General features: G+C 38.7%; 1 protein-coding gene across 1 annotated transcript in view; it reads right to left on the reverse strand.

Moving 5' to 3' along the window:
• LOC127847115 (puromycin-sensitive aminopeptidase-like) overlaps nt 1-15,328 on the reverse strand; it is a 53,785-nt gene that overhangs the window by 3,244 nt on the left and 35,213 nt on the right. The window contains exons 14-19 of the mRNA XM_052378748.1: nt 14,526-14,745; nt 9,525-9,667; nt 8,440-8,496; nt 6,451-6,558; nt 3,004-3,156; nt 532-579 (exon numbers count right to left, since the gene is read on the reverse strand). Coding sequence (XP_052234708.1) covers nt 532-579; nt 3,004-3,156; nt 6,451-6,558; nt 8,440-8,496; nt 9,525-9,667; nt 14,526-14,745 — 729 coding nt within the window. The remainder of the gene's footprint in view (nt 1-531; nt 580-3,003; nt 3,157-6,450; nt 6,559-8,439; nt 8,497-9,524; nt 9,668-14,525; nt 14,746-15,328) is intronic.

A 15,328-nucleotide genomic window follows, 5' to 3' on the forward strand; every position in this document is an offset into this window, starting at 1 on the left:
AAGCTTGGTTAAGGCTATGGGCAATATCTTACTCATTTGTTTGACTGCTGTTAAGCTTGGTTAAGGCTATGGGCAATATCTTACTCATTTGTTTGACTGCTGTTAAGCTTGGTTAAGGCTATGGGCAATATCTTACTCATTAGTTTGACTGCTGTTAAGCTTGGTTAAGGCTATGGGCAATATCTTACTCATTTGTTTGACTGCTGTTAGGCTTGGTTAAGGCTATGGGCCTCTAGTATTGCAGATAAATAAAATATGAAAACAATTTTGCTTGTGTTAAATGTATTTTCCTGTATGGAATTCATTGGGTTCATGAATTGTATTAACAATAGGTCAAATATCTAATAAATTACCAGCGGATGAATTATTTTTTTCTCCTGATGTTTCTAGACTTTCATTCTTCAAATTAAAAAGGATGACCAAGCCAATAATCTTTCCCTTTTTGTATCGGTCATACTTATAAGAAAGGGTTTATACTTATGGGGAAGGGGTAGCAGCCAGTGATTAGTATCATGCATAATTTTTTTTTACCTGTACTTCCTGGGCTTTTTCTTCAGTTACAAAGCCGTCAGTCATTGACTGCAAGAGAGAGACATGAAATTAGGTAAAGAAAATAACAAATTCTTACACACAACATTTGTTTTACCAAGACATTTAAAACTAATTTATATAATAAATAAGTTTCTTTTTCAGAAATAAATAATTAATTTGATGTTCTTATAAATATAACAAAAGTATAAGCCCAGCTTTTATTTCATAAATAAAACAACAAAGAATTGTATATTGTACAAAAAATGATTATATTGTAACGACAAATCCAATGCTTACATGATCACACAAAACTGTTTAACAGCTGAGTGAAAAATACATTTTACCCAATTTCTTGTTCTACAGAATAATCAGCAAATAACACAATTTGTCTTTTGACTATTAGTAAAAGTTATGCATTAAAAGGAACAATAACAGGATGCCTAACAATAGGTCTGATTTACAGTGAGATTTGTAGCAAAACAAGAGCTGTGTTTGAGAAACAAAATACCCTACTGCACTTTAAACCCGCACAGCAGCCATTTTAGAGAAAAAACCCATAACTTTGTAAACAAGAAACCGTCGGAGACGGGTGATGCTCCCCAAACATTTTTTGTCACAATATTGCAATATATATACACATAAAAGGAAACGTCTAGTAGTTGGGGGGACAAGAATTGCACTATATGTACAGTTTATAGAAAATTTCAAAGGGCCATAACTCTGTGAAAAATCATCCCACCAGAACCGGCTGATAAATGCACATCTCCTCTTGGTAGTGAAGCTTCCCATAAAGTTAAATTGAATTCCGGTCGTAAATTGCTGAGAAGTAGCCCGGACAAAAATTGTGCACGGACGGACAGACACACTGACGGACGAAGCGGCGACTATATACTCCCCCTTTTTTGGGGGGGAGCATAAAAATAAATGGACCGGAACAAAACCCATGCTTCTGCCTTCATCTGTAAGCCATGTCAGTAGACTTACATACTAACAAGCCAATTCGTTGAATTGATAACCCCCGCCAATATGCTTCTGGACACAAAAGTGTTATATTTGACACTCAAAAAAGCATTTTTTCAAGATACAAAGGGCCATAACTCCGTTATTAACAGATGGTGTACAATGCCATTTGGCGTGCATTATCCTCTTATCCATATATATACTCATACCAAGTTTCAATGTAATCCACCAAAGCACTTTCAAGATATGGCTCCGGATGGACGGAAAGACGGACGGACGGACAGAAAGACGGACGGACAATGCCAAAACAATATTCCTCGGCCGATGACCCAGTTACCCAAAATGGGTGTGGCGTGTAGAACTCATCAAGGTGCATCTACATATGAAGTTTCAAAGTTGTAGGTGGAAGCGCTTTGATTTTAGAGGCAATGTTAAGGTTTTTGTTAAAGTTTAATATTAGAGGTTACAGTGACCTTGACCTTTGACCTAGTGACCCATAAATGGGCGTGGCATGTAGAACTCATCAAGGTGCAACTACATATTAAGTTTCAAAGTTGTAGGTGGAAGCACTTTGATTTTAGAGCCTTTGTTAAAGTCTGATATTAGAGGTCACAGTGACCTTGACCTTTGACCTAGTGACCCAAAAATGGGTGTGGCGTGTAGAACTCATCAAGGTGCATCCACATATGAAGTTTCAAAATTGTAGGTGGAAGCACTTTGATTTTAGAGCCAATGTTAAGGTTTTAGCACGACGCCTACGGCGGACGTCGAACAGCAGATGAGCTGGCTATGACAATAGCTCGGGTTTCCTCCGACAGCCTCGCTAAAAATGAGCTTAATCTCACAAAATCTTCGAAAAAAAACATCCTGACACAGAAATTTTTCAAAGTCCACTTTCAAAGTCCACGGCCCATAATTTTGACAAAAAAATGTATAAGTGGTAGACTCGACAATGTAAAAAAGTAAAGAAAATCAAATGCGTACACATTGCCAGACCAACAGAGAAGTTCCAATATACCCCCTCTAAATCTTCATTGTGGGGGGAGGGTAGGAACTGAGCCTAGTTCTGAGAAAACTGGGCTTAATGGTAAAGTGTTGTTGGCAAAGGTTACGAAGGAACGGAACTTTCCACTTCGACTGGATAATTGTTCAGAAGAGACATTCTTTTAACAAGATATGTGTTTGTCAGAAACACTATGCCCCCTTCTGCGCCGCTTTGAAGCTATATATTTGACCTTTGACCTTGAAGGATGACCTTGACCTTTCACCACTCAAAATGTGAAGCACCATGAGATACACATGCATGCCAAATAAGAAGTAGCTATCTTCAATATTGCAAAAGTTTTGGCAAATGTTAAAGTTGGAGCAAACAAACACACAATCCAACCAACCAACAGACAGGGCAAAAACAATTAAAAGAAAAGCCAGACTGAAAGTGCCAACCCTGACAAGCCTGTACATTAAGCCCAGTTTTCCATCATGAAGCTCAATTGGTCTAAGCCATTAAAGCACCTTGCAGAGTCGACCCAGGAGCATGCTGCCCTTGTAGCGCTTCATGAGATCATCAAAGTTCTCCTGGAAAAACTTCCAGCCAATATCACGACCCTGCACAGAGCAGGTCACACCAGGCAGAACAAACACAGTGTCTTGAGCTCGAACCTTGTCCTGAAAAATAATTGAGCCTACCTAAGTGAACATTGGGTTTAATGCATGTGCGTTAAGTGTTGTCCCAGATTACCCTGTGCAGTCTGCACAGGCTAATCTGGAATAACACTTTGCGCTTGAATAGTATTTTTTGTTTAAAGAAATCGTCTATTAAGCAAATATCTAGCTTAGGCAGAAAGTGTAGTCCCTGATTAACCTGATTAAGGCTAATCTTGGACAACACTTTACAAACATGCATTTTACACTGTTTACAGAGCCACACACATGCATCTAACCCTGTTTACAGAGCCACCCTCTTGGACAACACTTTACACACATGCATCTAACCCTGTTTACAGAGCCACCCTTACTTTACACACATGCATCTAACCCTGTTTACAGAGCCACCCTTTTGGACAACACTTTACACACATGCATCCAACCCTGTTTACAGAGCCACCCTCTGGGACAACACTTTACACACATGCATCTAACCCTGTTTACAGAGCCACCCTCTTGGACAACACTTTACACACATGCATCTAACCCTGTTTACAGAGCCACCCTCTTGGACAACACTTTACACACATGCATCTAACCCTGTTTACAGAGCCACCCTCTTGGACAACACTTTACACACATGCATTTAACCCTGTTTACAGAGCCACTTTGCACACATGCATTTAACCCTGTTTACCGAGCCACCATTGGACAACACTTTACACACATGCATCTTACCCTGTTTACAGAGCCACCCTCTTGGACAACACTTTAAACACATGCATCTAACCCTGTTTACAGAGCCACTTTACACACATGCATTTAACCCTGTTTACAGAGCCACCCTTACTTTACACACATGCATTTAACCCTGTTTACAGAGCCACCCTCTTGGACAACACTTTACACACATGCATCTAACCCTGTTTACAGAGCCACCCTTGGACAACACTTTACACACATGCATTTAACCCTGTTTACAGAGCCACCCTCTTGGACAACACTTTACACACATGCATCTAACCCTGTTTACCGAGTCACCCTTGGACAACACTTTACACACATGCATTTAACCCTGTTTACAGAGCCACCCTCTTGGACAACACTTTACACACATGCATTTAACCCTGTTTACCGAGCCACCCTTGGACAACACTTTACACACATGCATCTAACTCTGTTTACAGAGCCACCCTATTGGACAACACTTTACACACATGCATCTAACCCTGTTTACAGAGCCACCCTCTTGGACAACACTTTACACACATGCATTTAGCCCTGTTTACAGAGCCACCCGTGGACAACACTTTACACACATGCATCTAACCCTGTTTACAGAGCCAACCTCTTGGACAACACTTTACACACATGCATCTGACCCTGTTTACAGAGCCACTTTACACACCTGCATTTTACCCTGTTTACAGAGCCACTTTACACACATGCATTTAACCCTGTTTACAGAGCCACCCTTGGACAACACTTTACACACATGCATCTAACCCTGTTTACAAAGCCACCCTCTTGGACAACACTTTACACACATGCATCTAACTCTGTTTACAGAGCCACCCTCTTGGACAACACTTTACACACATGCATCTAACCCTGTTTAAAGAGCCACACACTTTACACATATGCATTTAACCCTGTTTACCGAGCCACCCTTGGACAACACTTTACACACATGCATCTAACCCTGTTTACAGAGCCACCCTCTTGGACAACACTTTACACACATGCATCTAACCCTGTTTACAGAGCCACCCTCTTGGACAACACTTTACACACATGCATTTAACCCTGTTTACAGAGCCACCCTTGGACAACACTTTACACACATGCATTTAACCCTGTTTACAGAGCCACCCTCTTGGACAACACTTTACACACATGCATCTAACCCTGTTTACAGAGCCACCCTCTTGGACAACACTTTACACACATGCATTTAACCCTGTTTACAGAGCCACCCTTGGACAACACTTTACACACATGCATTTAACCCTGTTTACAGAGCCACCCTCTTGGACAACACTTTACACACATGCATTTAACCCTGTTTACAGAGCCACCCTTGGACAACACTTTACACACATGCATCTAACCCTGTTTACAGAACCACCCTTGGACAACACTTTACACACATGCATTTAACCCTGTTTACAGAGCCACCCTTGGACAACACTTTACACACATGCATCTAACCCTGTTTACAGAGCCACCCTCCTGGACAACACTTTACACACATACATTTAACCCTGTTTACAGAGCCACCCTCTTGGACAACACTTTACACATATGCATTTAACCCTGTTAACAGAGCCACCCTTGGACAACACTTTACACACATGCATTTAACCCTGTTTACAGAGCCACCCTTGGACAACACTTTACACACATGCATCTAACCCTGTTTACAGAGCCACCCTCCTGGACAACACTTTACACACATGCATTAACCCTGTTTACAGAGCCACCCTTGGACAACACTTTACACACATGCATCTAACCCTGTTTACAGAGCCAGCCTCCTGGACAAAACTTTACACACATGCATTTAACCCTGTTTATAGAGCAACCCTTGGACAACACTTTACACACATGCATCTAACCCTGTTTACAGAGCCACCTTCCTGGACAACACTTTACACACATGCATTTAACCCTGTTTAAAGAGCCACCCTTGGACAACACTTTACACACATGCATTTAACCCTGTTTACAGAGCCACACTTGGACAACACTTTACACACATGCATCTAACCCTGTTTACAAAGCCACCCTTATTAAGTTTCAGCAGATTATTGTAATATTGTAGAAGTCCTTCTATGTTACTATTATATGAAAAGATATTTGGTGAAATAATAGGTTACTGCCCCATGCTCCTTTTTTATTCGTCCTTTATTCTATAATGCCATTGGAATGGTTCATTATTCCACCTGCTCGTTTTTGCAACACCCTGTAGCTTTTTGCGTTCATAGACCTATCACCTTCTACATGCTTATCTCTATTTGATAAATAGAGGATAACCGCTTGTTTAACGTGTTCTAACATACTAGGTCATTCATTTTTCCCGAGCACATGAAGATAAAAAATATAATTTCCATTGATCAAATTTGTTTGTTTTTCAGGGTAATATAATAAAATATATATCACCGATAAGTAAGAAAATGAACATGTGTAAATTGCCCTCTTCTACTTTGAAATAGGCAGTGTAAAAACATGTTTCAATACTTAAAATAAACTGCTTTCATAAACTTGGCAAACTTCTCTTTCACAAACATGGTTAACATGCTGTCTATCACTTACAGACATGGCAAACTCGAGGGTGCGCCTGATGAGAGCCTCGTCCTTGACACCGCCTAGCAACCGACCAATCCTGACCTTCTCCTCCTGCATGTCCGCAAGGTCATACAGCTGTCAAACAAACAAAATGATGTCAAACACCTGCGACACATGTCTGCAAGGTCATACAGCTGTCAATCAAACAAAATGATGTCAAACACCTGTGACACATGTCTGCAAGATCATACAGCTGTCAAACAAACAAAATGATGTCAAACACCATCCACATGTCTTTAAGGTCAAACAGCTGTCAAACATACAAGATGATGTCAAACACCTGCGACACATATCTGCAAGGAAATACAGCTGTCAAACATACAAAATGTTGTCAAACATCTGTGATGCATGTGAAGCCAGTCATACAGCTGTCAAACATACAAAATGTGGTGAAACACCTGTGGTGCCATCCAAGCAACTGTTAAACAAATTGTTGTCAAACACCTGTGACACATGTGAAGCCAGCCATACAGTTATTAAACATACAAAAATGTTGTCAAACACCTGTGACACATGTGAAGCTAGTCACACAGCTGAATGTTGTAAACACCTGTGACACATGTGAAGCCAGTCATACAGCTGTTAAACATACAAAATGTTGTCAAACTCCTGTTACACATGTGAAGCCAGTCATACAGCTGTTAAACATACAAAATGTTGTCAAACTCCTGTTACACATGTGAAGCCAGTCATAAAGCTGTTTAACATACAACATGTTGCCAAACTCCTGTTACACATGTGAAGCCAGTCATAAAGCTGTTTAACATACAACATGTTGCCAAACTCCTGTGACACATGTGAAGCGAGTCATACAGCTGTTAAACATACAACATGTTGCCAAACTCCTGTGACACATGTGAAGCCAGTCATACAGCTGTTAAAAATACAACATGTTGTCAAACTCCTGTGACACATGTGAAGCGAGTCATACAGCTGTTAAACATACAACATGTTGTCAAACTCCTGTGACACATGTGGAGGCAGTCATACAGCTGTCAAACATACAACATGTTGTCAAACTCCTATGACACATGTGGAGGCAGTCATACAGCTGTTAAACATACAACATGTTGCCAAACTCCTGTGACACATGTGGAGGCAGTCATACAGCTGTAAAACATACAAAATGATGTCAAACACCTGTGACACATGTGAAGTCAGTCATACAGCTGTTAAAAATACACAAAAAATTCAAACACCTGTGACACATGTGAAGCGAGTCATACAGATATAACACAATAAATGGGCCATACAAACAGTGTATAGAGTGTTCACATGATTTTTCTTTAATTTGACATTGCGATTGTTTTTACCCTAAGTTGACAAGTTTTCCCCAAGTGAACTAGTTTCTAGCTCAACCAAGATATGATTTACACAAATGTTTACACAAAGTTTGATGAAGATTACAGAATAAATTTCTCCTCTACAGCGTTCACAAGCTTTTTCTTAAATTAGCCCTAATGACATAGTTTATGAACCCACAAGACCAAGTTTCTAACTAGGGTCAGATATCAATGGGACTTTTTGAAAAAGTTTCAAGACCATTTGGTAATTATAAATCCAACCTCTAGAGTGTTCATAAGGCAATTGTTTCTCTACAGATAACACACAACGGAAAAAGGCAATAAAAAAAACTCCACATGAGCACAAGGTTGTGCTCAGGTAAAAATATTTCATGAATTTGGTCCCACAATTTTTATAAATCAAGCAGAGAAAATAATTATCAGGCATACAAAGGTAACAGTATTCTCCTTTTTATAACCATTTTGGAAGTCATCTTGAATAGTACCAAGACTGGTCGATGATGGAAAGTTTACTTTTGTTTTTTTATGAGGAAGGATTTTAACGAATGCTTTTATGCACAGTTTGTGTATGGTTGGCGGGGAGGGTTGTGTGGGTGGGGTGTATCAAGGCAGTAGTTGTCATGCTACTTGTTACCATATTAAACAGGTTTACCTTCAGCATTTTGTCAAAGGTCTCCGAATTGCCATTTGTCAGGACTGTCGTGTAAACCTGAAAAAAAAATGCATTACAAAATTTACTAGCTGGTAACAATAACCAGTCCTATGGCTATACATGTGTTATATAAATACATGAGCTGTGCACTGTGAAAAGAGGGTCTAATGCATGTGCGTAAAGTGTCGTCCCAGAAAGCTTGTGTAGTCTGCAGAGGCTAACCAGGGTCAACACTTTCTGCTTTTATGACATTCTTTTTTTCAAACAAGAGATGTGTTTGTCAGAAACACAATACCCCCTATTGCACCGCTTTTAAGCCATATATTTGACCTTTGACCTTGAAAAATGACCTTGACCTTTCACCACTCAAAATGTGCAGCTCCATGAGATACACATGCATGCCAAATATCAAGTTGATTTCTTCAATAATGCAAAAGTTATTGCAAAACTTTAACCAAGGTTAAAGTTTTGGGACACACACAATGAATGAATGAATGACAGACAGACAGACAGACAGGCCAAAAACAATATACCACCGATCTTTCGATCCAGGGGCATAAAAAGTCTTTTCTTAGCAAAAATCAAGCAGACAGGCTAATCTGGGACGTCACTTTACGCACATGCATTAAACCCCATTTTGGCAGAGAACTGCTCATATTTATATTCAATCATGGATTCAAACTTTCCCGATATAATATTTGATATATACTTTCACACGTATTTTAAAATGTTTTATGGAAAGTTAACATTAAAGTAAGTCTTATCAAGTTTACAAATATAAATATAATCTGTTTTTCAATAGATAAATATTATTCAGGGGAGCAATATTTGAATGGAGTAATGGAAATTTGAGAAAGTATTTTTGACCCATAACAACAGAACTCATCGACAAACTGCGAGCAAATCCCTAAAGACATTAAATCTGTGCATTCAAACATTGCCATGTCAGCTTAGATAAAGATTAAAGATTAGAATTATAGAGACTTTATGGTGTACCTACACGTGGAATGCAGTTACAAATTCATCTTTCAAACATTTTTTCGATTTGGTCTTTAAACACCCACAAGCAGACACCCCCAACTTACCGGCACCCGTAAGTCTGCAGGAAGCACTGATTTCCCCTCAAAGTGATCTTCAAACCTTCTGCGAGCTTCGGCAACCGTATCAGGGTCACCATAGCGACCAAGGCGTACCAACGCAAGCTCTCTCAACATGGACGTCAAAACACCTAAGTAGTATAAGACTGCGACTTGAGGTACATACATGTACATATGAGGCAAGTTCTGGCAAAACTGGGCTTAATGCATGTGTGTTCAGTGTAATCCCAGTTGTGCAGTCTGTACAGGCTAATCAGGGACATAATTTTCCGCTTCACTGGTTTCCAGTTATTAGAGACCCTTTTAAGCAAAAAATTCCCAAAAAGCGGAAAGTGACATCCCTGATTAGCCTGTGTGGACTGTACAGGCTAATCTGGGACTCTGCACAGGCTAATCTGGGACTCTGCACAGGCTAATCTGGGACTCTGCACAGGCTAATCTGGGACTCTGCACAGGTTAATCTGGGACTCTGCACAGGCTAATCTGGGACTCTGCACAGGCTAATCTGGGACTCTGCACAGGCTAATCTGGGACTCTGTACAGGCTAATCTGGGACTCTGCACAGGCTAATCTGGGACTCTGCACAGGCTAATCTGGGTCTCTGCACAGGCTAATCTGGGTCTCTGCACAGGCTAATCTGGGACTCTGCACAGGCTAATCTGGGACTCTGCACAGGCTAATCTGGGACTCTGCACAGGCTAATCTGGGTCTCTGCACAGGCTAATCTGGGACTCTGCACAGGCTAATCTGGGACTCTGCACAGGCTAATCTGGGACTCTGCACAGGCTAATCTGGGTCTCTGCACAGGCTAATCTGGGTCTCTGCACAGGCTAATCTGGGCCGACACTTCATGCACATGGATAAAGCCCAATTTTACATTTAAAACTCATGTTCAAAAGTCATTATCACAGACTTTTGTATAAGATTATTCAGCTCTTTTATTTCTAGAACCACTTTTATCCCATTTTCACCGCGACATTGACGGTATAACACGTTGTGGAATATACTTGCTTGTATTCAACACTGTGGAATATACCTGTCGCGTGCACGGACTACTTTTTAAATGACGTCATGCGATATGCGCTAAAATTAGGTCGATATTGTTTGGTTCATTGATCGAATTTTAAGGTCACCCATTAGAAGAAAATGAGCATATTTTGCAGAAAAATATATATATGACATATTCACCAAAAGAAATGTTGAAATAAAATATAAAATTACACGATTTTTGCTTTGTTATTTTTTTTATTTATATTTACTTAACCACTGAATGATTTTTCATAAGAAACAAAGTCGACAAAACTTAAGCTTCAAAATTATACGACCTTCAACCTTTAAATCTAGTCATATGACATAATATTTCGCCATCCGTATAATGAATCAGCTGATTGATGGCGTCATAAAATGACATACTTATTGCGTCATTTTCCCTATTTTTTTGACGATTTATTATAAACGCGATTTTTTTCACATGTTTTCTACATGTACTGTATGTCGACATATCTGAATTGTCAATTGATCACATTTTCCTTATTTCGTGAAATGTGCATTGTTTATAACCAAAGCATATAGATCTACTTTTGACATTTAACTTAAATGTTAAGAATGTACAACAAACCATACACATATCGCACAGTTCATGAATAATCTGCTATGTTTGCTTTCCTATTTAATTCACGTTAGGCATAGAGCTGTGTAAAGTATAAGATGGTAAAAATAGCACCACACTGGAATTGGGAACGTCTCATTTTGTACACGGGTATTTTCTACTCATTTATCTGTTGTGTAGATCTACTGGAATGTTTTCTTCTTTGTGTATTTATATATTAAATTATTTTTTCGTACAATAAGGGCATTTACCATAGGTAAATAAAACACTGTGCAAGTTTAAACATAATTATGTTTGTATGCAGAAATCTGCAATTGCAACCGAGTTTACCAACGGCTATTATTAGATAAACTGCTCCGGTTCATTTGAACAGCCTTAATGTAGAGTAGATGACGTAGCGTGTGACGAAGAAGAAAGTTTATTGAGTGCATAAACTCATTTGAATAACGTGATAGAATGGCATAAGGGTCTTTATTTAACTATGCTAAAATAATTATTAAAAACCCTAGATGCAAAATCGTCAATTATTGAATTTAATGTATTATTAGATGGATTTTAAAGGATAATTAAAGGTAAGATACTAGTTCTTACGTGTTTTAATTTTTGTTTGTACTTTTGTCGTACCCTGTTCTCGGGAAAATGATTTTAACATGGGCACCATTGATGCATCGGATCACACACGGCATACCCATAACATTATATAAAAAAACACGTTCTGCGCGTCCTTAAATTCGTCGTCCGAAGTCGGAAAACGTATTGCCCTGTATATTTTGTCAAATAAAGTGTCAGTCGCTGCAATGGTCTGTTTACTCGTCAACATTGTCAAGGTCGTCGATAGCTAAAGAAACTTCAGCGTACAGTTTATTTAGTATTGACAGACCTGTACAAAGTCGCGCCAGTCAAAAATCATAAAAAGCGACATTTAAAGTTATGGTAGCCAGAACTAGGTCGTCGATGGTGTACATGTATGTTGACATCGACAGCATTTTGTCAGGAGCAATCGCCGCCATATTGGATTTTGATTTTTTTCTTTCGAAAATAAAACAAATTATAGTATGAGTAAAATCATCTATTCGCGGTCGTAATGTATTAAAATTCGCATACTGCTTAAAATTGAATGTAGGCATATGGTGATATTTTTACTTGTTTTACAGTTTGTGTGTGAATTTTTTAAAGACTATTTTGCGTACCAGAACAAATACTTGTATATCACTACGCATGGTTACATTTGTTAGATTTTAAGCGCTTTTATGACTGAATTAAAATTATTGTTAAGGTTATTAGATCTATTTATGTTAAATGTCACGTTGAAAAAATCAATGGGATAAATAGTATACTAGGATTAGCGTTGAATACAGAGAAGGCTCGCGCTTCCGGCGTTCTAAGCCTCGCAACATAAACTTCTCTGTATTCAACGCTAACCTAGTATTCTCTATATAATGCATTAGTCACACTTACCACTAGCCCAATAACCTGGGACTAGTGAAAAGTATTACGAGCTTGTAATGCCTTATAGATTGTATTTATAAACACCAGACTTGTTATGCCGTATAACTTATATGTATAAACACAAAGCTAATTTTCTCAACGATTATCTGTTGCAATCCATTGATTGGATCTATTATTTTGGTAGTTAAGCGACCCTTAAGTATCATTGACTACAGCGAAGTGAGCATCTCTTGTCTATATAAGGGTCTTCACAAACTGTTTGTCAGTTAACTGCTTAATAATAATATCACATCAGTTTACTAATCTAGAAATGTTGCAACAATCAAGGGATGTTGCAAGCCCACACCCGGTAAAGCACGGATGTCTTAAGCGACATGACATATTGGCCTGGAGTAACCCTGATAGTCATGTGGAATGCATGTTTCAGTATCACTTTAAGTATTAAAACCCTTCCAGGCATTAAGAAGTTATAGTGAGAAACTAAGATCTAATATTTTATTTTTGATCTTACATAGTGACATTGAACTTTGAACCACACTTATTTTAACAAGAGATTGCCAAGCAATACGGTCCCCTACCGGTGGACCTCCACCATTGTCAGTAAATTGTTTTTTTAAAACATTTGTTGCCATAGCAACCACAATTTTTAACGTAGGAACAAAATTAATTGACGTGCATAATCTCCATATTGCCATCTGTCCATGTTTCAAGTTTCATGAAAAACATTGAAGTACTTTTTAAGTTATCGCAGGATTCACAAAAGTGTGACGGACCTACAGACTGACACACGGAGGGCAAACCATAAGTACCTCCGGTTTCACCGGTAGGGGTCAACAATGCACAATAGGAATTAGGCAACCCAACCTCACTGGTAGTGGGGTTCGAACAAAATTAATCTGTACATGGTGAAAGTCGAGAATATTGAAAATTCTGAAACCTGGTCTGAAAATTCTAAACTTCAGTTTTTCGCACATTTATGTTATGGCCAATAAAAAATGCTGAAATCAGTAAATATTCTTGATTTAAAAAAAAATAAATACAAATATTAATATAAATTCTGAAAGCTTTCACCCACAAATTTTTCTCAACAAAACAATAAGACAAATATTGCAAAAATCACATAGGTGTAGGGATTCTAAAAATATATTGTGAAATTAGCACCGTATGGAAAGCTATATCTCCCTTTACTATGTGTAGTATCATATTTCAACTGTATCTTGATGCTTAGCATTATGGTTTATCCTTTTCAGTGCGGGAACCGAATTTTAAAGGCCTTTGCAAACAGTTTGGATCCAGATGAGACGCCACAGAACGTGGCGTCTCATCAGGATCCAAACTGTTTGCTATTCTGATAATATTCTTTGGAAAAAAAATCGAAGAAAATGCTAATTTTAGAAATTCAGCAGACGATATTTTAGCAGACGACAAATTTCCCAGCATGCAAAGCGTTAACCCTTTCCTGCACAGAAGCAAAGTGAAAATGGCCATATACAACCAGCATAATACCTGTTTAGGTAGCATGCTGTATGCTGCTTAGCAGTATCTAACCGTTGGAAATGAAGCGTTTAAAAAAATTAAATTATGTATGAAAGGTCTAAAAATTTCATAGATTTTCTGAAGGACTACAAAACTGTCTAAATGCATATCTAAGCAAAGTACAGTGTAAACCCTTTACAACTTAGATACGTATTTTGACGCATTTGTAGTCCCTTCAAAACTTAAATTTAATTTAAGACATTTCTTACTAGATTCAAGTTTTAAAGGCTTCATTTCCAACCCTTAGATACTGATGAGCAGCAAACAGCATAAAACCTGAACAGACTGCGAGTTACTCGCAGGCTGTTCTCGTTTATGCTGTTTGCAAATAGCAATTTTCATTTGAGTGGAAAAGGGTAAAGCATATCTTGACAACCATAACTATGCCAACCTACTTTCCCCCTCTTTTGCCTCCCAGCCAAGGCTCCTAGCTACCGGTCCAAACAGGTGGCGTGCAAATGTTTTGTATGCCTCGCTGCCCTCCGTGTACTGCAGCATAGAGGCCATCTGACCGAGGTTCATTGCCAGGTCATGCCACACCGTGTAGTTGTCCTCGTTGATGTAGCCTTCCGCGACCTTCAGTACGTCCACAGAGGATGCCAGACCAGCCCTTGCCTAGCATACACAAAACAAGATTCCCAATAGCCCTCTAAAATATTCCCAAAAGGAAGGAAAGTTGCATAAATTTTGTTTCAAAAGCCCATTGTCTGCATGTGAAAAAGTAAAATAAGCACTCAAACTGAACTTTTTAGCAAAATGGAATAAACCAAAATATTAAGATGGGTTATTGCAATTAAGTTTAAAGCAATTAAAAAGACATATTTTTCTCAATCATATGATTTCCCCATGCAAATTTGCCCAATTCAGGGTTTTTAACATTAATTTTTCCAAATAGGCGTGGTCCAGGTACTTTTCCAAATCGTGCAACAGAAATCGCGGAGACAACAGAAGTTTGAAAAACATAAAAGGCCATAGGGATGTATATACGCAGGAACCTACAAGAAAATAGCCCCTTAAATTTGAGACAGTAAGATAACACTTTTATTTTTTTGTTGTTCCTTGTGATTTTTCATAATTGTCTGTTAATTATGGCTTTATCATGATTGTGTGGACTACACAGGCTTAATTGGGATGAAACTTTAAACACACGCATTAAGCCCCATTTTCCCACAGCACTGCTTATTTTTACACATTAAGG

Source organism: Dreissena polymorpha, chromosome 10, assembly GCF_020536995.1.
Source record: "Dreissena polymorpha isolate Duluth1 chromosome 10, UMN_Dpol_1.0, whole genome shotgun sequence".
NCBI lineage: Eukaryota > Metazoa > Mollusca > Bivalvia > Myida > Dreissenidae > Dreissena > Dreissena polymorpha.